The sequence below is a fragment of the Taudactylus pleione genome, unplaced genomic scaffold (genome assembly GCF_031769625.1).
Source record: "Taudactylus pleione unplaced genomic scaffold, aTauple2 ptg000667l, whole genome shotgun sequence".
NCBI classification, from domain to species: domain Eukaryota; kingdom Metazoa; phylum Chordata; class Amphibia; order Anura; family Myobatrachidae; genus Taudactylus; species Taudactylus pleione.
Window position 1 is genome coordinate 4,026,070 of NW_028285069.1, and position 21,848 is coordinate 4,047,917.

Consider the following 21,848-nt stretch of genomic DNA (forward strand, 5'->3'; position numbering starts at 1 on the left):
GTGTGCTTCACTAAAGGGGTGTGTGCTGCATTACAGGGAATATGTGCCCAAGGATGTGTGCTACCTTACAGCATACTTACCGACTTTGTGTAAATCGTTTCCGGGAGCAGCCCGGAGACCTGATGCTGCAGGTCGGTTCCGGGGGTGGGGCTGGACTGTTGGCTTAATTAGACCTGCTCCTTTTCCGGAAAGATCCGCGATGAGGGCAGCAGGGCAAAATGACGCAAATCGCGACGTTTAGCCCCGCCCACTCCTCGCAGACCCGTGAATTCCCCATTAAAACTTCCCATGCGGGAGATCTGCCTACACTTCCGGGGGTGCAGGGGGCTATCCGAAAAAATGGGAGCCTCACGCAACTTCCGGGAGTGTAGGTAGGTATGCCTTACAGATGATATGTGGTGAATTGCATGAACCTAATGGAAGGGATAGAGTTGGGGAAGGGGTGTGGGGTCATTTTACGATGCTAGAATATATTAGTGCAGCATATGAGTTATGCACGGTCACCCCTATGTAAAAATATGTCGCTTTAGTGGGTTCTTGGGCTAAAGCGCACTTTTATTGCCCATCTGTGACCATTGCAAATGTATTTATTTATTTACTGTGAGAACTGTGGATGATTTGCAAAACTTTAAAAAACATTCAAAGCACAGGTTCATATCACGTTTTCACTTTATACATATATTGTATACAGTATGCCGAACAATGTAACTGCTTTGGCACTTATTTGCTGTACATTTGGACACAAGTGGGTGCTGCTTTTCTTATCTCCCTGAAATACTTTGTTCAGAAGTAAGCGAGTATGCTATAGGCCAGGGGCGGGGAACCTTTTTTCTGCCGAGGGCCATTTTGACATATATAACATTATTCACGGGCCTGGTGCTGGCCACGCCCCCTCTGTGTGATGTTACACAGGGGCGGGGCCACAATCGCCGGTGGAGCTGTAAGGGCAGCTGTGTGACCATCTGAAGCGTCCTAAGGATGCTCTAGGCAGCACTGCTGCATAGATTCTGGCTGCAGGGTGCCATTCTAGGCCAGATGAGGCTAGCAGAAAACAGCTCTGAGGGCCAGACCAAATGTTTCCGGGCAAGGTTCCCCATCCCTGCTATAGGCTATAATTTTCACATTTTTATTTTTCATTGAGGGGGATCTTCGGATCCCTCTCTCTCCTGCAACTTAGACTTGAACATGTGCGGGCAATGACACTGCATGCACATTAGGCAAGCCTGCCCAGTGACCGCCAGTAACGTAAAAGCGTAAAGTTTTCCTTCTCTATTTACTCTTTGCCAAGATGGCCTCTTGTCGGAGTCACTGTACTGGCAAGTGAATTTGGTAAATAGCCAATAAAACAATTTCTTAATGCCATGATATGCGGCGATAAGAAATGATAGTTTATAGCAGAGATATTCAGCATGAGTCCCTCAAGCTGCTGTAGAACTACACATCCCAGCATGCTGTGACACAGTGCGATCGCACCCGTAACACTTCTCCTCTCGGCCCACCACCGCTAGCCGCGTCAGTATAGCAGCACAGCCGCAGCGGCACATTGGGCAGAGAGATGAGACTGCTGCAGCAGCAGCCTCCGCTCTTTCTCTGCCTGATGTCCAGCTGCAGCTGTGCTGTTATACTGGCGCGGTCAGTGGGCAGAGCAGTGGGGGCAGTAGCTGACCCGGGCCCCTGCCAACCAGCACGGGCCTGTGAATGTAGTGCCCGCCCCATCCCCTCTTGCAGCCCCTGGCCTCAAGGGGATCGGTATGAAATACCGCCGGACGCAGTGAAGACCGGCAGTGAAGATCCCGACAAGTAAGTATTTTAACTATTTACTAACACAACCCCCCCCCAACCCTCCCTTAGAGGTGCCTATCCCTAACCTCCCCCCAAGTGCCTAATCCTAACCCCACCTGTAAGTGCCTAAACCTAACCCCCCTTCCCTGCAGCCTTAACCTAAGTCTCCTGGGGGGGCTAACCCTAACCTCCCCTTCCCCTAGCCTAACCCTAACTCTCCCGGGGGTGGGGTGCCTAACTTTAAGTCCCCCCTGGGAGCCCCTAACCTAACTCTCCCCCCCAGCAGCTGTTTGCACCTGTCGCCCGGTTTACCTTCGATCGATATGACAGGCGTCGGGATTTCCCGACACCTGTCATTAGACCCCTGCCGGGATTAGACAGTCGAGATGCCGACGGTCAGCATTTAGACCGCCGGCTTCCTGACTGCATCCCGCCTCATGTTGAATAGCTCTGGTTTATAGGGACATAATAAATAAGCCCATGAAGATGGAAAACACTTTAGTCTGACTTCTTAGCCCCTTAAAAATCTGTAATTATTAGAGTTTGAGGACCGAGCTAGAGGATATAATCTCAGAAACTGCCAGATTGTTGGTCAGACATTTTATTATCTTAAATTCAAAGAACGATGAGGAGTTTTCAGAGAATGTAAAAAAGACTTTCCAGGAACTAATGTGAAATCATATTGATCATTTCACAGTTGCTGCCCCCACTTAAATGGCTTTATATATAGTATACATTTCACACTAATGAAATCATGAAAATGCAAAGTGGTCGACTCCGTTTAACTGATCAATGGTCCTCTATGCAGAGGATTTTACTCCTATCTGCTCCCCAACGGTTCCAATTACAGTGGTTAAAAGGTATTTAACTAGATAATTAGGCATCGTGATAAATGTGGGTTGGGTTGATTGGTGGGTGACTGTGTTTACACTGAGCTAGTGCAATGCACAGAATGTACAGTATAGCAAATACTGTGCGACGCATCCAGGGCAATGCAGTTCAACAGCAGCTAGAAAGTCGCAGGTCGCCAGCTTTTCCAGCTCACGACAGCATTCAGAATGATGCAAAGTATAAAATATAAGAATACTGGACTTGCGCTTTTAACAATCATTGAAGTGTAGCACATTTATTGGTCGTTGCTGACAGGCAAACAGGCTTAAATGATGAGATGTACTAAGACTTGTCATCAGAAATACAACAGGCATCACGAATCAGATTACTTTACACAGCTTCAGTGTTATGTTCCTCCAGGCAGTCTAGCCAGATTCCTATCCCAGCTGTACCGGCACAACCTCAGTTTATTTACATGCGCACATCTGTTTATACAGTCTCTGGAAGCCAAAAGTTAAACAGTTCATCACTTGTACAAGATGGAATCCAAGAGCATTGCTGCAGATCACGTTAACAAGTTGGTGGCCAATTTCTATAGCGCATCCTGGGGCAATTAATACTTTTACAATATATATCCTACAATTTCCATTTATAGAATATTACTGTATGTGTTGATTTGAATACGCTGCAAAAGTTTGACTAATCCATAATTACAATCAGGGTGTATTAAGAGAGGAGGGGGCACCATGTGCAGCTGGCAGCACACTGAGCTCAGCAGACTCCGGGCACCGGAGTAGACCATACGTGCCGACTATCTGGGTGCCCCTTCCGGGAGGGAGCAGCCAGATCGGCATAACTGGGGGGGCGTGGCCAGCAAACGGGGGTGGGGCCGGCCAGATGACAAGGGTTTGCGGATGGGGGAGGGAGCCACGCAGTCGCATCATTTTGGCCCCGCCCCCGCTACACACTGCCGATATTACAGGCGGTGTGAAGCAGGGGGCGGGGCCAAAATGACGCGATTCCGCGTGAATCGCGTCACCGCTCCCCCCTGCTGCGGGGGTTTTACATGGAATTGCGGGGAGACAGGAGGGGTGGGCAGCAGCCGGGAGGATTACCTACCTTCCCGGGAGCGGCAACCGATTTTCGGGATGCTCCCCACCAAATCGGGAGGGTAGGCAAGTATGGAGTAGACTCTACTGCTCTGCCGCACATGCGCAGGTCACCAGGAAAATGGAGCGGCAGACATTTTCCCGGTGATCTCCTCACTGCTCCAGCGCAAAATGCTGGGAAAATGGCCGCAGCGGCCATTTTCCAGGCGATTTGTGCTGCGATGGTACTGCCTAGACATGGGACTCCGGAGAGATGTAAGCATTTAATAAATGGGTGTGCAGTTTGGGCACCCTTCACCCATTATAGATACGCCCCCGACAACAACATACATTGATTTAGAGATGCATGCAGTGTCGGTGCCACATGCTAGCGGCATTGTCTGCACGTGTGTACGCAGTACGCCGAGCATCTTTCCTGATGGTTACTGCTGGGAGCCGCAGAGCGAATGTAGACACAGAGGGTGGTAACAAGGATGGGGGGGTGGACAGCCAGATGCGGTCATGCCACAGGCGTGTCGTGGTCAGCGCCTGCTGCGTCTTTTGTCGCAGTTGCAGTCCATGTTCATACACAGATTCTGCGACCCCATAAGGCTGGTGTTGCAATGTTCGATGCTGCGGCCGATGACGCCTCTTAATGCTTACAGCGGTGGATTAGCGCCGGCGGGCGTCTGTGCATGAATCCCCTCATCTGTGATATTAGCATAAAGATGTACGCGCTACGGCTGGGACGAGGTTGCACCAGGCCACCTGGTACCTTACCCGGGATGCAGCACAGGATCCCCCTATTCACTTTTAGTGGCTGATTGTTTCTTGCCCGACGCCTCTACCCCGGACTGCATGGAGAAATCTTCTATGTATATTTCTCTCTAAGATAAATGTGCACCTCAGACTCAGCTATTGTAACAATGGATTGTTGAAATTTCAATTATCCATTATGTATTTGTTACTATTATTGTATCAGTGTATTGCTGCAGGTAGTCAGATATCCTACTTGATTAATGCTTTGTTTTCTCCATTATTATATTTGCAATACTTTATGACCTCAAATAAAAGTTTACAACTCTGAATCAAGCCCTCAGTGTCCCCACCCTCCACTCTGTCCGACCCACAAGTCAGCGGCTTCATTGGTTAGCTTTACTGCCTCACAGCACTGAGGTCGTGGGTTCGATTCCCACTACAGCCCTAACTGTGTGGAGTTTGTATATTCTCCCTGTGCTTGCGTGGGTTTCCTCCGGGTACTCCGGTTTCCTCCCACACTCCAAAAATATACTGGTTGGTTAATTGGCTCCCCACAAAATTGACCATACTGTGTGTGTGTGCGCATGTGGTAGGGAATATAGGGGGTCATTCAGACCCGTTCGCGAGCAAAGGATGCTCACAAACGATGCTCGCAAACGATGCTCGCAAACGGGTCGATGTTGCCCCACTGCACATGCACACGACGAGGGAGCTCCGTCGTGCGCATGCGTGAGACCCAGATAGCGACGGGCTCTCCGTCGCTCCGGGTCTCGCACCAAAGGGGGCATGCTGTCCATGTTGATTGATAGCACGCCCCCTTTGGTGGGCGTGCCAGGGGCGTGACTGCCAGACGGAGGCGTTCCCATGGGAACGCCTACCGTCTGAGTCCGGCCCCACTGACATCAGTAATGATGTCAGTGGGAGTGATTTTGGCTCTGATAGAGCCAAAATCACTCCTGGGCTTGCGGAAGTGAGACCCTACCTGGGCTTGCGGAAGCGAGACCATCGCGACCATCTTATTGGCCGCTCGCATAAGCTGTGGGTGGTCACCCACAGCTATTCGAGCGGCCAGGAGGCCGCTCCAAATTTAGTTGGGACAGCCCTGATTCAGAGCGAGCGCTCTGGTCAGAGCGTTCAGCTCTGAATCAGGCCCATAGATTGTAAACTCCACTGGGGCAGGGACAGATGTGAATGGTAAGATAGTCTCTGTAATGCGCTGCTGAATATGTGTGCGCTATATAAATAACTGGTAATAAATAAATAAATAAATAAATTAAACTACTGTATGGTCAAAGCTTACCTTTTTCAGTACACACAATGATACAATAAAACTGACCCATCTACTTTTAAATACAGTTATTACAAAATATTGAATGGGTTAGATAGTCTTATGTACAAAAGGTAACATGGTCTACTGTATGTATCCTTCTTGCCATCTATGAAGTGAGTACCCTGGCTCTCCAAATAACATACTGTAGTCACATATTCTGAACCTCACATCTGAAGGTCAGTTTTAGCTTTCAGTAAACTAGAATAAATGTGTCCTTTGTATTATAGGAGCTCATTCAGATCCGCTCGCTAGATGCGTTCGCTCGCACGATGTGTATGCAGATTTTGGAAGGCAGGCGATGCCCACTATGTCTTGGCGTGTGATCGCTCTGTGTATGCAGACGCCCGCTAGCCTGTCTTAAGACGCCCACTTGCGCACGTCATCTCCAGGAGCTGTATGCAACCATCGAGTACCATCAGATGCGATTTCAGCGCTTGTGGCTGACCATACCCTACCGCAAGCACTTCAGTGTGAAATACAACCAGGTGACGTGTACTATGACTCTGTCTATAAATTATGCACACCTCTGAAACGCCGTTGAGATGCTCAGGCACGCCTGCGTTCACACCTCCACTCCCCCCGTTGTTAATAGCCAGCCCCTGTCACCACCCACAAACAGCTTCTCCTGTCACTCACTCTGCTGGGCAGTCTATGCGCAGCGAGCGAACGCTTCCCGAATCTCTAGCACTGGTACGCGCACTGCGATGCGTACCCATGCGCACATTGCAAACATCGCCTGTCTACGTGCGAACGCTTGCTAACGAGCGGGTCTGAATCAGGTCCATAGTGCTTAATAATATCTCTGTCTTTGACATGTGTTTCTACCAAGAACTTTACATAGTTCTACAAAATTGTATTTTCTTGACCTTGGATACAACATAGAATTGCTCTGTGGACACATCTGCATCAAGTGCAAACAGCAAAGCAAACAAGAGGTTTTATCTAAAGCCAATGAAAATAAATAACTCTGCCAGGATGATATAAAGATATAAATAACCACGTAGCAATGTATATAGTGAAAGTATAAATGAAAATCATAGAAACCCCGTTTAAAAGTTAAAAATGTCACTAAGCGTACAGTATTTACATCACTAGCTTCCTTCCCTTGTGGTAATTTCAATGAAAGCCATTGTAAAATAATGACTTACCAGTAATATGGTAGCTCACTTGCCGATTTATATCAGAGGTGTCTTCATCCCAAGTACTGAGTATAGCAACCACCTCTCCTGGGGCATCACTTTCCTTCACAGATCCTTTGTAAACTTCATGTTCAAAGATGGGACCATTGTCATTGACATCTGTGACGGTAACGGATACTATGGTAGAGGAAGAAAAAGACAAAGCTTCCCCGAGGTCGGCTGCTACAACACTAAACGTGTAGCTGGGATTCTTCTCGTGGTCCAGCTCCTTGAGTGTACTTATCAAACCACTATTTGAATCAATGGTGAATGTTTCTAAGAGTTTGTCTTCTTCCCTCTCCGAGATAAGACTGTAAGTGACCTGCCCATTGGCGCCCCAATCAGCATCGACGGCTTTCACTTGGATAATATTGGTTCCTATCGGCATGCCCTCCATTATGACCGCGTCGTAGTGAGTGGAGTCAAAAAATGGTTTGTTGTCATTCAGATCTAATATCTTGACCTCTATGTCAACAGTAATTAAAATATCAACTCTATCTAGAAGTAGAGTGGCTGCCACTTTGAAATGGAACACGGGTATAGTTTCGTGGTCAACTTTTTTGTCCAGTTTCAAAATTCCAGTGGACTTGTCGATGATAAAAATGTTATCTTTGTTATTTTCAGGAAACTCCCCATTGACGGTGCTGAACAGAGCCTCTTGCATTGGTGTAATATAGAAGGAGTCTATTGTGGTTCCAATCATAGTGTCTTCTGGCACGGAAAATGTGTACTGGGGTTGGTTGAAGGTAGGTAGGACAGTTTCAGAAGGTACGACATGTATGTACACAGGAATAAGGGAGTGCTTCATTGGAATGCCACCATCTACTGCTTTTACGAAAAAAGAAAGCACAGTATTTTTCAACTGGTTAAAATTACCTTTTGTAACCATCCAACCGTTGTCGGGGTCAATTTCCAAAAGATCGGCTACTGAAACTGAGGCCTCACTGTACAGCGAGTACGTAATCCGAGAGTTTGCCCCATCATCTGCATCAAAGGCTTGTACCTGAGTCACCAGGTGACCCTTCTCTACATCGGCCTTGACGCTTGCCCGATACTCTGTAGCCTTGAACTGTGGAGCATTATCATTTTCATCCACTACTAACACTTGGACAGTGCAGAAGGCTGCTCGGCCTCCCCCATCCAAGGCTCTTAGAGATATGCTGATGTCCTGCTCAAGCGGATCCTCTCTATCCAGCTTTTCTGTTGTAACAATCTGTCCCAACGTGTCAATGAAGAATCGGTTTTTGGCCAAGTCATTTATTATGGTGTAGGTGATATGTCCGTACATGCCGGAGTCTCCATCAGTTGCTTTGACATATATGACTTTAGTCCCAATAGGGACGTTTTCTCGAACTTCTGTTACGTAGATGCTCTGTGCGAAGACGGGGCTGAAGAGGTTTGCTCCTAGAATCTTTACATGGACCTGGGCCGTACTGGTGAAGAGACCGTCAGAGACAGAGATATTTAAGCTGTGCATTGGTTCCAGTCGTTGCTTACGATGATTAGAGAGGGTGATAATGCCACTCTTGCTATCCATAAAAAAGTTGATGCGATCGTTCCCAGACAAAATACTGTACTCCAACCTGTCGATGTCTGTGCTGTCGGCATCGGAAGCTTGGACACAGGTTACAAAGTGTCCTCTTGGAGCTAGCTCGCTGACGTAAGATTCATAAATCAACTGATTGAAAACCGGAGGATTGTCATTCAAATCTGTGACGTAGATGGTGACAAGCACTTCACTACTTAGAGATGGGAATCCACTATCCGTTGCCCTGATTTTCAGAGCACTTTGCTGCGAAACCTCATGGTCCAGCAGCCGAGCTGTGAGAATCAAACCACTGGCGCTGTCGATGTGAAACGAATCAGTGTTGTTAAAAATGTCTTGAACAATTTGATACCTTATGACTTTATTATTGTCCGAGTCCGCGTCTGTGGCAACGACCTGCAGGACCGGTGTCCCGATAAGAGAGCTTTCGGAGAGAGTTGCATTGTATGACGGAAACTGAAAAACTGGAGGGTTGTCGTTGACGTCATTCACGCTGATATCTACAATGACTTCAGCCCGTGCACTAGTAAGTGAATCACTTGCACGTACGGTCAACTTAAAAGATGGGGTCAATTCAAAGTCCAACGGGCTTATCACAGTTAGCACCCCTGTATCAAAATCTATATTGAACTGGTTGAATGGATCTCCATCAACTATGGTGTAAATAATTCCCTGGCCTTCAGGGCTCGTAGCATTGATGCTTAAAATCGGTGTGTGCATCTCGACATTTTCATTTACAAAAGCTGTGTAGAAGGCCTTGTCAAATACTGGCATGGCTTTGTTGACAATGGTAACTGGAAGCTCAACTGAAGCAGAGAGTGAAGGATCACCGCAATCTTTGGCTATTATAACCAACATGTAATCTAGGTTAGAAAGATCTGAGTCAAAAGATTTCTTTAATGTCACACTCCCGTTTTGCTTGTCAATTTCGAAATGGCCATAGTCGTCTTCCAAGAAGAAGGTCAACTCACCATTTTTGCCCTTGTCTTTATCTATAGCAGTCACTTTATAAATAAGAGTCCCCGGCTCAGCGTCAACCTGAACGGCGGCATAATATGGAAGACCTACAAAAACCGGAGCATTGTCATTTACATCCTCAATGTTGACCTTAACCATCACTCGTGCCACTCGGAGGTTGTCCAATTCCCGACTTGCTTCTACCACCAATTCATAGACCTCCTCTACTTCTCTGTCAAAAGAAATTCCTGTGGTCTGAATTACCCCAGAGGTGGATTTAATCTTAAACTTATTTCCTGGGTTTAATATTGTGTATTTTATTGGTTCATTTAAGCGGTGACCCCCAGCATTTACAACTGCAATTTTTGTGATATTAGTGGTGTTTTCTGCTATAGATGCAGAATAGAAGTCTTGGGTGAAATAAAGGCCACTGTCCATGGCTTCTTTTACCAATATCGTCACAATGGCGGTGCTGTAAAATTTTCCATCGGACACTTTGACCATGAGCATATAGTGATCTTTCGATAGGCTGCTGTTTTTTACTGTAATTACTCCACTGGTAGAGTCAATCACAAAATGGTTTAGGTTTCCCTCAGTCAAAGCGTAACTCAACTCTGGAGGTATTGCTAAATCTGGATCTCGCGCACTAACTTGAAGGACTTCGACACCGTCATAGGTTGGCAGTAGTAACGTTGTTTCAAACACCGCTTCTACGAATACTGGAGGGTTATCATTGACATCACTTACTTCAATCGAAACTTCAACTGGACTTTCGGCAGTGAGTTGTGGACTACCACTATCCCTTACATGCACATGGAAGTGGAAGTAGGCTATGGTTTCATGATCTAGGTAAGCTATTGTCCGGATAGCACCTGTGCTGGAATCCACGGTAAAGTACTTCTTGGCCATTGATTCAACAATCTGATAGACAAGTAATGCATTCTGGTTGCCATCTGCATCAGTTGCTTTTATTACCAATGGGTTTTTGTCCGAGCTCCTGACTATACTGTTAATTGGGGCAGCTTCACTGATGCTGCCGATGTACTGGGAACTGAGGAAAACCGGTGGATTGTCATTTTGGTCAAGAATCTGGATGTTGATGGTGGTGTTAGATGCCATACCTGCCATGTTTGTTGCCTGGACAATGATCTGGTAGGATGATATCCTTTCGTAATCAAGTGCTTTCTGACTTGTTATAACTCCAGAGTACGGGTTGATGGTGAAGGCTCCTTCGGTATTGCCAGCTTTGATTTCGAACACCAATGTGGACTGGCTTATTGCGGACACCAATACAACCGGTGTTCCAACATCCACATTTTCGTGAACTTCAGCCTGGTATTCAGCCTGGGTGAATTTGGGACTTGAATTATCTGACATTGATAAGGAAATCCGGACAATGGCGGAAGCAGAGAGTGGGGGGCTCCCTCGATCGGTTACTTTGACCGACAGTACAAACTGACCCATTGTGGACAAATCCGGTTCCTTCGATACAGTGATGATACCCAGAACTGGTTCAATTTTAAACGTGTTCCCAGTGTTACCTAAAAAAAAAAAGAAGAAGAAAATAAGATTTATGTCAAATAATGTATAAAATAGTAAAAACAATCACATATCTTATTCTCCAGCACTTACAAACAAAAAGATTTGACATCATGCTAACGTTGGCCTTAAAATACAAGGTCGCTCTGAAGCAAGATGGATTGCAAGCTACCGCGCGTCACCCGTGCCGGATGATGTGCCTAGCGAAGTGTGAAGGATCAGGTCACTCATGACAATTTATTCTAAGACAAGCTGCGTGATTTATGCTTAGTAATTGCTGTGTGTAGACATGTATATGTTTTATTGGGACAATACAAGAGCACATGCAGCATTACAAAATAACTTTTAGGCTGATTTCTTTTATTAAACCACTGGACAGGTTTCCCACCTTCCGATGACTTTAACTTACTTGTCGCAGCGCATATTTTCCTAAATACACTGCTGGCTCTTTCTACTTTCAGTCTGTGCTTTACAGCATAGCCGTTTAACCAACAAGCACGTCATTTATCTCTGTTGTCTTCAGATCCAACACAAAGTAGCTCACCGCATGCAACTGTACCCAATGCAGAGTATCGATGACCTGTGCTATAGCGCAGGACAACGGAAATAAAGATTGCAGATTGATTATATGAATGCATCGCTGGAAAGCACAGTACTAGGCTAGAAAAGTAATATCAGGCGTATATATATATATATATATATATATATATAAATATATATATACTAATACAGCAAATAGCCGGCACTCCCAAACTGCTTGATGGTAACTTGCGTCCAGTGCCCTCTGTGTTACCTCTCCTATTCAGGTGAGGACAAATATACTTCCAGATCAGCGGCACTCATGACGACTTGAAATATGACACAAACCCCGTTGTATAATCAATGTTTCAGGGTCTTTAATGGCCCTTTCGTCAGGATATCCTGACGAAAGGGCCATTAAAGACCCTGAAACGTTGATTATACAACGGGGTTTGTGTCATATTTCAAGTCGTCATGAGTGCCGCTGATCTGGAAGTATATATATATATATATATATAATTATATATGACAGACTTAAACCACGGCACTCAACCATCTGGGGTGCCCTTGGTATGTGACCACACCATCTACATGAAAAATAGCATACAAACTTGGCACTCGCTTACTTTTCAAATTGTAGTTCCTTTGAATACAGGGAATGTTAGTTCCAAAGTCAGTGTAGGGACTGGCCAGATGGGAATGACCGTGCAGTGGTTGGTCAGCTTGACAAATTATTGCAATATTTTGGAACTCACATTCCCTGTATTCAAAGGAATTACAGTTTGAAAAGTGAGTGCTGAGTTTGTATGATATATATATATATATATAGCTATTTTATTGGAAATATAGGTTCAGGAACTGTGGGTGGAGCTACTGGGGGTGGAGCTATAGTAAAACAATTATATGTGGACATTATCTAAATTATATGTACATATATATATATATATATATATATATATAGTATTTTGAAAAGAATGCACTCAAAAGGGACCTTAAAATGAAACTTATCCTATGTAAAATACATTTTGTGCCAGGACATTACATTATATATATATATATTTTTTTGCTTTTGTTTTTTTGTAAAAATTAAATATAACTATTAGATTTTTCAGAAAATTGTGAACTATGAAATTTTTATATCTTTATCAATTTTAGAAATATATATATATATATAATAGAGAGAGAGAGCCTGATTCAGAGTTGTACGCAGTACCAATTTTGTGCAGTTGAGCGATGATTTGCTACCCTTAACGCTGTGCGCCAGGTAGGGGCTGCTCGGTGAGTCGATCGATGGTGGAGATGGACTCGACCAGCGCAGTTGAGCATTGCTCACATATGGAAAGTGGTGTCGCTCAGTCCGCAGCACGGAAATACAGTACACAAGAGGAATGCTCAAGCTGACATTTGCATATTTTTGCGGCTGCGAATCCGTGAGAAATCGCAGTCGCTATTTTGCGTGACAGATAGTGCCGTTTGTGGGTGGTAACAGGGGAAGGTGCTTGAAAACGGGGGTGTGGATGTGCGAACGCAGGCGCGTCCAACCGTCAGAACGGCGTTTAATGGGTGTGCATAATTAGCAAAGTAGCGTCATTACACACGTGACTGGGTTGTATTTTAGCCTGAACTGCTCGCAATGTTGTGGTGGGAAAAGGCTACCACAAGCGCTGTGAGCAGCTCCAATGGCTCTCGATGTTCCCGATTAATCCTACAACTGCTGGAGATGACGTGTGTTGCGAGTGGCAAAGGGGCGTCTTTATACAGGTGCGAGCGCGTAGTGCGGCCGCTCGTTAGTACTTAGTGGGCGGCTTTACGCGACGCAGTGCGAGAGCATGATTTAAATAGCCGGCCCCTTTTAGCCAGCGAGCGGACACAAATAGCGTCAGAGTCTGAATCAGGCCCTCTGTTCTACTCGAAACCCCAAAGTTGGAGTGTGTTCAGTTTTCAGTAACACCAATCATCTCTATCCATAACTACATTTTGCTAGTGAAACACTGTATATGAATTCATCACTTTTCACCAGTGTAACTTGCAATAACAAATCAGACCTAATACATGGCTGCTTGCAGCAAATTGTGATATTTTGCTCTTATTAAATCAGATTTTCAAATCTGTATAGGATATAAAACTCAACAAGAAGCTTTAAGGGGATTTGCTTGCATTTTACCATGAAAATTGGAAAAAATAGTCAATCTTTCAAGTCCATTAATGATTTAAATGCATTTTATACAGCCGAGTACTTTTAAGAAGCGCTGCACTGGAATACAATGGCTTTCTATAAGGCTGTGAAAGGGCTGAGCCGAAATGTGAGAGAGTGCATCTTTCCTTAGAGCGGAACAAATTCATAAAATAGCTGCCAAACATAGACCATGTAGGGACAGAAATGAGAAGAATACAAGATGACATGGGACGTAAATATAGAAGCCTGAGGACTGGACAGTGATACGCAGGGCAATCAGCCCGCGGCATTTGCTCCGCATTCGCATTACGCTCCTAATTTGGAGTAGGATGCAAGTCCAAAAGCATACGCATCCCGCAGATATCTTCCAAATGCGCATACGCTGCGGAAAGCAATCGCAGTTCGAGAACGCACTGCACAATGCAGATGAACGGAAACTGAAAAAGGGGATGTTCCCATTCATCCGTTGACCGATCACTCTCTTTTCGAGAAATGGGCATTTACAGACGTGTCCTTACTCAGCTTTGCTCTGATTGCAACACATTCACTAGAGTTGCACCAGCTCTCGCACTAAGGGCCTGATTCAGACCCGCTCGCAAGCGCATAGCTGTGGGTGGTCAGCTACAGCTATGCGAGCGGCCAGGAGGCCGCTCTAAAAAAACAGAGGGATGGCCCTGATTCAGAGCAAGCACTCTGTCAGAGCATCCGGCTCTGAATCAGGCCCTAAGGTTTCACAAGTGTACAGTATTTCCACACTGCGGTCACTACTGTACTATACATAACATAGGGTTGTCAATTGTACAAAAGTGACACAAATATTTGCATAAGAGTAGCATCATATTACGGGCAAAGAGCGTGGACACTAATCAACATTGCTGTCTATACAGAAGACAGACAAAGCGGCTAAACGTGAAAAATCACTTCATATGTACAGTACATATAATAAAGTCACCTATGACATACATGACAAACAACAATGTCATGTGTTTAGCCGCATTGTCGGTGTTCTGTATAGACAGCCATGTTGATTAGTTTTCACCCTCTTTGCTATGTAAATATTGCGCCATTGAAAGTGCCATTTTCTTGCATATGTCATATAGATGAACAGGAATATTTTTTAAGAACTCACACATTACAAACAGCCTATAAGATGGTGCACCACTTTATCCAATACTGTGGCGCGAGACAGAAGGGTCTTTTTTGCGCAATTTTAGCGAAGCTTGGAAAGGACACAGTTTTATATCTTTCATTTTAATATGTAATGCCAGCTGTCGGGGAGCCTCCTGTCAAAATACCGACAGCGGCATCCCAATGGTTGGTATCAACAGGCCCGGCGACAGGGGGGGGGACTAAGGGTACACCCGAACCGGGTCCCGAGGTCCAGAGAGGCCCCGAGGCCCAGATGGGCACAAAGCGGGGCCACGGACGGCAGACTTAGTGCTCCAGCCGCGACCGCGGGTACCCATATCCGCCTCCCTGTTGTTTTGTACTCTGGCCTGGGCAGCTCTGGGCTCGACTTGGCGTGTCGTGATAATTTACGCTGCCGCACATCTTCTCTGTTGGTCAGGCATGCCACACACAGTGGACAGCGCTGCAGTGGTGAGCAGCTGTGTGTGGAGGAAGGGGCTGGGGGCAGAGGAAGGGGCTGAGTGCGGAGCAAGGGGCTGGGGGCAGAGGAAGGGGCTGAGGGCCTGATTCAGAGCCGGACGCTATTTGCGCTCGCTCGTTTAGAAAAAGGGGCCGGATATTTAAATAGAGCGCTCGCTCTTTGCGGTCTGTTGACGCCTCTATGTCTGAACGAGCGAACGAAACATGCGCTCGCTATTTTTTATAAAACGCCCCCTGGCCGCTCGCATCCTACGTCATCTCTGATATTTATTAGATTAATCGAGTACATCGAAAGGCGTATGAACTAATCGCAGTGCTTGTGGTTGGATTTTCCTACCGCAATCATGCGAACAGTTCAGGCTAAGAAACAACCAAGTGACGTTGTCGATGACGCTGCTTTGTTAATTATGCACACCCTTAAAACGCCCATTTTGACCATTTGGCACGCCCATTTGCACATTATAACAGCGGTGCAGCCAGGCAGGACGAGGCCTGATGTCAACACCCAGTTCCGTGAGACAAGACAGCAGCGATACGCTCGTTGTACATTGGTAAATGATTTTGTAAAGAGTGAATAGTGAAGTATTATTTTTTTCTTTCTTTTTTTTTTTATAAAAACTTTTTTTTAAAATCACTATAATTTGGTAAATCTTTAAAATGTAAAACTGGCCAAATCTGTAATGTGAGAAATGACTGAGATTTCAGCTCTGCATCTGTTTTACACAACTACTCAATTTAATAGTTATTCTGCTGGGGAATATAGGTTGGAAATGTGCCAGATGGAAAGTTAATGTTTATGACTGCTAAAATTAGTGCGTAGCTTAGTACATTGCAATCGCACTATGCAATTGCGGTCGCAGCTGCGTAATCTCACGCGATGTGGCTGCGGACATATGCATAGAGACGCCCACTGCTGCTTTCTCACATTGGTAATACCTCGCAGTCCTACGTATACGTCGGTAACATGGGCCCGTCACGCACAATTACAGCAGGTCTGAAATTGCAAGTCTGGTCGCACGCAGTGAGTACACAAGCTGCGCAGGTCATCACAGTGGCTAATTTATGCAACAGCGTTCAAACAAGAGGCACGTCTGCGTTTCTGTCACCACCCCCAAACGCTCACAGCCTGTCACTCACTCTGCGATGGATTCCTGTCTGCGTGCGTAATCGCAGTGCGATTGACGCGCACTGCAGCTTATACGCATGCGCAATGGCTAACAACCGCCCGATCTGCGTACGCAGTTGCAGGCCGTGCTAAATCAGGCACTATATTCATTTATTATTTAGCTATTAATTTTTCCTGTTACTTACTTCTACCGCGCATATATATATATATATATATACACACACACACACACACACTATCTCAAACCAGAGAGATTATTGTTCCCTTTGGCATTTAGAAAATGTCAGTGAATTCGCAAAATTTGCCCAAAGTGTGAAATGTAAAGTGTGAAGGAGTTTTTCATATAACATTTCCAGATACCGAGATCTTAAGGAACTACTGTAAACTTTTAAAAGTTGACGATAGAAAATATGAAACATTTCCCCATCTCTAAAAGGCACTGACAAAGTGACATGATATTAAAAATGACATTTTATGGTGTTATTTTATGCAAAGCCCTGACCTAGCAGTGGGCATATTTACATTGTACAATTTCATATTCCATTTAAAATTTGGAGGTTGTCAAAACGGGAGCATTGTTGAATGCCATGGGGGCTTTTTTTTTTCAGCCAATGGGGGAGATGTATGGAGCCCAGAATCGGTATCAGCGCACGTTATGCGTGCTGATTCCGCTTCTCCCCGATGTATGATCGCCCCTGTCATCATTGGTGCTGCTATCTACAAGATAGCAGCGCCGATAGCCTGGGCCATGTACGAACGGTCATATCGCCTTACCTTTCGGCCCGCTGTAGCTGTCGAAGCAGAAAGCGTTATAGCGGCATGTTAAGTGCCACTATCATACATCTACCCCATTATTTTCTTTGCATACAAAAAACCCCTCCCAAAAAAACATTTGCATCACAACATGGTTTATCAAGGTGCAAATTTGAACTTGTTAGTTGAAATTGAAAGGTATGCAGTGTTTCTATGGTACAAAGGAGACTGTGTAGGGCAGAGGTGGGGAACCTTTTTTCTGGCGAGGGCCATTTTGATATATATAACACCATTTGCGGACCCGGTGCAAACAGGGGCGAGGCCACAATCGCCGGTGATTACAGCAATGCCCGGAACATCCTTAGGATGCTCCTGGGAGTTGAAAGGGCAGCAGTGTAACCATCTGAAGCGTCCAAAGGACACTCCAGGCGGCACTACTGCATAGATTCTGGCTGCAGTGTGCCATTCTTGGCACCCTGCTAGCCAGATGAGGCTAGGAGAAAAAAGCTCTGAGGGCCAGACCAAATAATTCCGGGGGCCGGGCCTGAGGTTCCCCATCCCCGATGTAGGGTATCGCAGTGGATAATTTATGCACGCACATGTAACGGCATGCGAACGCACTGGCACACCTGCTTTTCCCCGACCACACCCCTGTCACCACCCACAAACGGCACCTGTCAATCACTCTGCGATAGGTCTGCGTTGCCTATGCGATCACAGTCTCGATCACAATAGCTAGTTCGTGCACGCGCATTGCGATGCATACGCATATGCGGAACACAACATTCGGCCGATTGCGTGCGTAATCGCAGTTGCATACGGTAGTGAATCAGGCCCACAGTAAAGGAGCCATTTGGGTAGATGTATGGAGCAGTGGAGAAGTTACCCATAGCAACCAATCAGCACCTACCTTCCATTTTATAGAATGTACCTGATAAATTCAACCTCAAAGCTGATTGGTTACCATGGGCAACTTTTCCACTGCCACACTTCTGCAGTCTTTTCACTGCTTCATACATCTGCCCCATAGTACCTGATAATACAGGGTGTGTCACTTGCTATTTGCCCCAAAGTTTTTCTTATAACTTTTGAAGTAATTGACATAATTTAGCAACATTTTCCACAGCCCCACCTCGTGTCTGTGTGTTACGTGCCGATATGAACCGGTACACAGCTGAGCAACGCGTATTTATTGTCCAGACGTACTGGAAAACTGAGTCGATAACAGTTCATATCAGCACGTAACACACAGACACGATGGATGTGGATGCCTCAGTACACAGCAGCACTGTCAGAAGCAGGAACACCTACTGACTAGCAATGGAGGCTCTAGAGGCTGCTTCCTGACTGGTTGAATGTTGGACTTCGCTGCTGACTAGGGAGGTGAACAGCTGACCTTCACTTTGCGCATGCATGAACAGCTGGCCTGGATGCTAATGGCGATCACTTACAACACTTAGGGCGTAATTCAATTGATTTTGCGGCCCGCATCTCCCGTCTAAAGTGACAGGAGATCGCGGGCCGCTATTCAATTGTGCCAGCGTTTCACGCTGATCGCACCCAAAGTGGTCGGGTTTAGCCACGTAAAACGGCTAACCCCGACCAAAGTGCTGGGTGCGATCGCGAAAAGTGATGTTTGGGCGCCCAAACATGTCACTTTTCGCACATTTCAGCTCTCATCCCCCAGGGGCTGCGAGCTGAAATGTAGCGCTTGGCAGCTGATCGCGCCCGACAGGAGCAAGAATAGAATAGCTTCATCGGGCGCGATAGGGGAAGAAGGGTGGAATTCAATTTCACATTGACTGCTATGCCTGCAATGATGTGTGACATATTTTATGCAGAAGAAACATGTTTCACCAGAAAAAAGCAAATTCTAAGGGCCGCTTGCAGTGTCGCTGTGTATCGCAGGTCTCAATAAAAAAAAAAAAGAACAAAAGTTGAACAAATAAAGAATCAGATTTTTTTTTCCCAGTATCCTCAACCAGCCGTCAGTTGAGTGACTTTTATGTGGAAGGGTGATGCCGCGTTCCAGGCAATGGTAGACTCAATACCACCATGCATACAGGCCGCTCTAGCTTTACGCTGTGGCGCAACAGCCTATGAAGTGCCTTTATCGGGTTTGGTACGAAATGTCGACATCAGAATGTTGATAGTCAGAATGTCGACATGAACTTTAGGTGGACAAACAACATGTTTCGACATTCAAAGATGTCGACATGTCACCACTAGAATTTGTTCTCCTTTTTAATGCCTAACCGTATCTCTAAACCAAACCCTAACCGTAAGGATGACAAAAAAAACTGTACTGTACTATATGTTTATATTCTGATGTCGACATCATGTCAAAATTTTTGAATGGCAACACATTATTTTTCAAGTTAAAGTCTATGTCGACATATCAACACTCTGACTGGATCCCCCTTTATCTTGGTGGTTAGTTTTCCACCACCGGTATGTTCTATGCTGACAGGAGAAGCAGGGAAGTATTAATAAATATTAGAGAATATTAATGACCCAAAGGAAAAAAAAATCTATAACTGGCTTTCCACTGCTTTGTACCAAAGTGGTTACTTGTTTTTTTCTTACATCCGACATGTAGAGTAATACAGCCTGAAGGCACGCTCAGTGCAAACAACAATTATATGCATGGCTTCTATTCCAGGCTATGACTTGTTTAAGCAGTCTGTTTAATAACTATACCATACAGGGCTGTGCAAGCTTTCCCCAGCTATGGTATAACGTGTCTCGCTGCACATGTAGTCTGAGCAATACAAATGATTTCCTCTCCCACAGATGTTTAAGTGGAAATTCGAGGCCTCTGCTCTGTATTTTATTAGACATTTATATATCTATATTTACATACATGAAGAAAAGCCAGATAACCCAAAACTTATTGCATTCTCAAAGGTTGTAATCTGAGGTTTCAATTCAACCCCCCATGCATTATAAAGGACTGAAGAGAAACTGTCCATCCGTGATGTATAGCTGTTATTTTGCAGTACATGGAAAAAAATAAACATTAACAATATTAAAATAACATAAGATGTTATATTAAAAGATTTAAATAAAGGTATAAAAATATAAGTGATTCACAAATTCATATTATTAAAAATGCATAGTTTTAAAAAGTATGCATTATTCATCATCTGAAATCAGAATCAAATTTTAGATATATATATTTTTATTATTATTATTATTATTATTATTATTATTTTTTAATATATGTTTATTGGTTTGTTATGATTTTGTAGTAAGCAGTTGTCTATCCAGGAAGTAGTTATAAACAGAAGAATGAATGTTATGACCAGCTGTTAAAACAGTGGGCCTGATTCAGAGCCGGACGCTATTTGCGCTCGCTCGTTCAGAAAAAGGGGCCGGATATTTTAATAGAGCGCTCGCTCTTTGCGGTCTGTTGACGCCTCTATGTCTGAGCGAGCGAACGAAACATGCGCTCGCTATTTTGTAAAGACGCCCCCTGGCCGTTCGCATCATACGTCATCTCCGCTATTTATTAGATTAATCGAGTACATCGAAAGGCGTCTGAACTGCTCGCAGTGCTTGTGGTTGGATTTTCCTACCGCAATCATGCGAACAGTTCAGGCTAAGAGACAACCAAGTGACGTGGCCGATGACGCTGCTTTGTTAATTATGCACACCCTTAAAACGCCCGTTTTGACCGTTTGGCACGCCTGCGTTCGGATCTCCACTCCCCGTTTTCAAGCACCTTCCCGTTACCACCCACAAACGCCCCATCCTGTCACTCAAATTAGCAGGCACTCGCTATTTTGCGAACACACGATTTCCGACCGCAATGACTGGTTGGCGCATGTGCATTACGACCCATACGCATGCGCAGATGTGCGAACATCGCTCGGAGCGAACGAGCGGCCGCTTACGAGCGGCTCTGAATCAGGCCCAGTGTTCTGACTTGCATTCAAGGAATACTGATCAAGGTGAATCTTTGTAGCAAAACATCAAATTTTATTTAGATATTTTTTTTTCAGCTTTCGTTATGTTTGGTTACAATTCTGTGTTTACCTTGTATACTTTGCTGTTTGATGTACAATGCCTCAATGATTTACACAGAGTGAAGGCAGACATTTTTGTGGGCTAAATAATTTTTACTTTACGTGCAGCCTAATAAATCAGAACTAGAGCATACTCGCCAATTTGCTGGCAGCTCTCAGGGGGGGCAGTCAGGTGGAAAGTCCTGGGGATCGTAGAGCAGCTAGGAGGGCAGTACAGGGGCATATTCCCTCAATCGTGTCATTGTGGCTACACCCCCCGCTATACAATGCTGCGATTCACACCATTTTAAAGGGAGCTGATGGGGGCCAATATGATGCGATTCAGTGCAAATCGCATCATCAATCCACCAGGACCACCCACTTCACTCGGGAACTGGGCAGCACCAGGCGACTACAGGCAGCCTCCCGGGAGAGCCACATGAGAGTTGGGAGTCTCTCGGACGTTCCTGGAGAGTAGGTAAGTATGAACTAGTGACATCCGTGAAGCTTCTGGTGATGTTACTAATTCTCAATGTATTCATAGGTTGCATTTGAAGGATTCCTGACTTAGGACCATGTTCAATTAGCGGTTCAATTAGCGGCGAAAACTGACTTTTTTTTGCCAAAAAAACTGCGATATTTTCGCAAA

General features: G+C 45.3%; 1 protein-coding gene across 1 annotated transcript in view; it reads right to left on the reverse strand.

Moving 5' to 3' along the window:
• The window catches only part of FAT3 (FAT atypical cadherin 3), a 467,371-nt gene that overhangs the window by 133,472 nt on the left and 312,051 nt on the right, over positions 1 to 21,848 (reverse strand). The window contains exon 10 of the mRNA XM_088455722.1: positions 6,939 to 11,012. Within this exon, the coding sequence (XP_088311848.1) occupies positions 6,939 to 11,012 (4,074 nt within the window). The remainder of the gene's footprint in view (positions 1 to 6,938; positions 11,013 to 21,848) is intronic.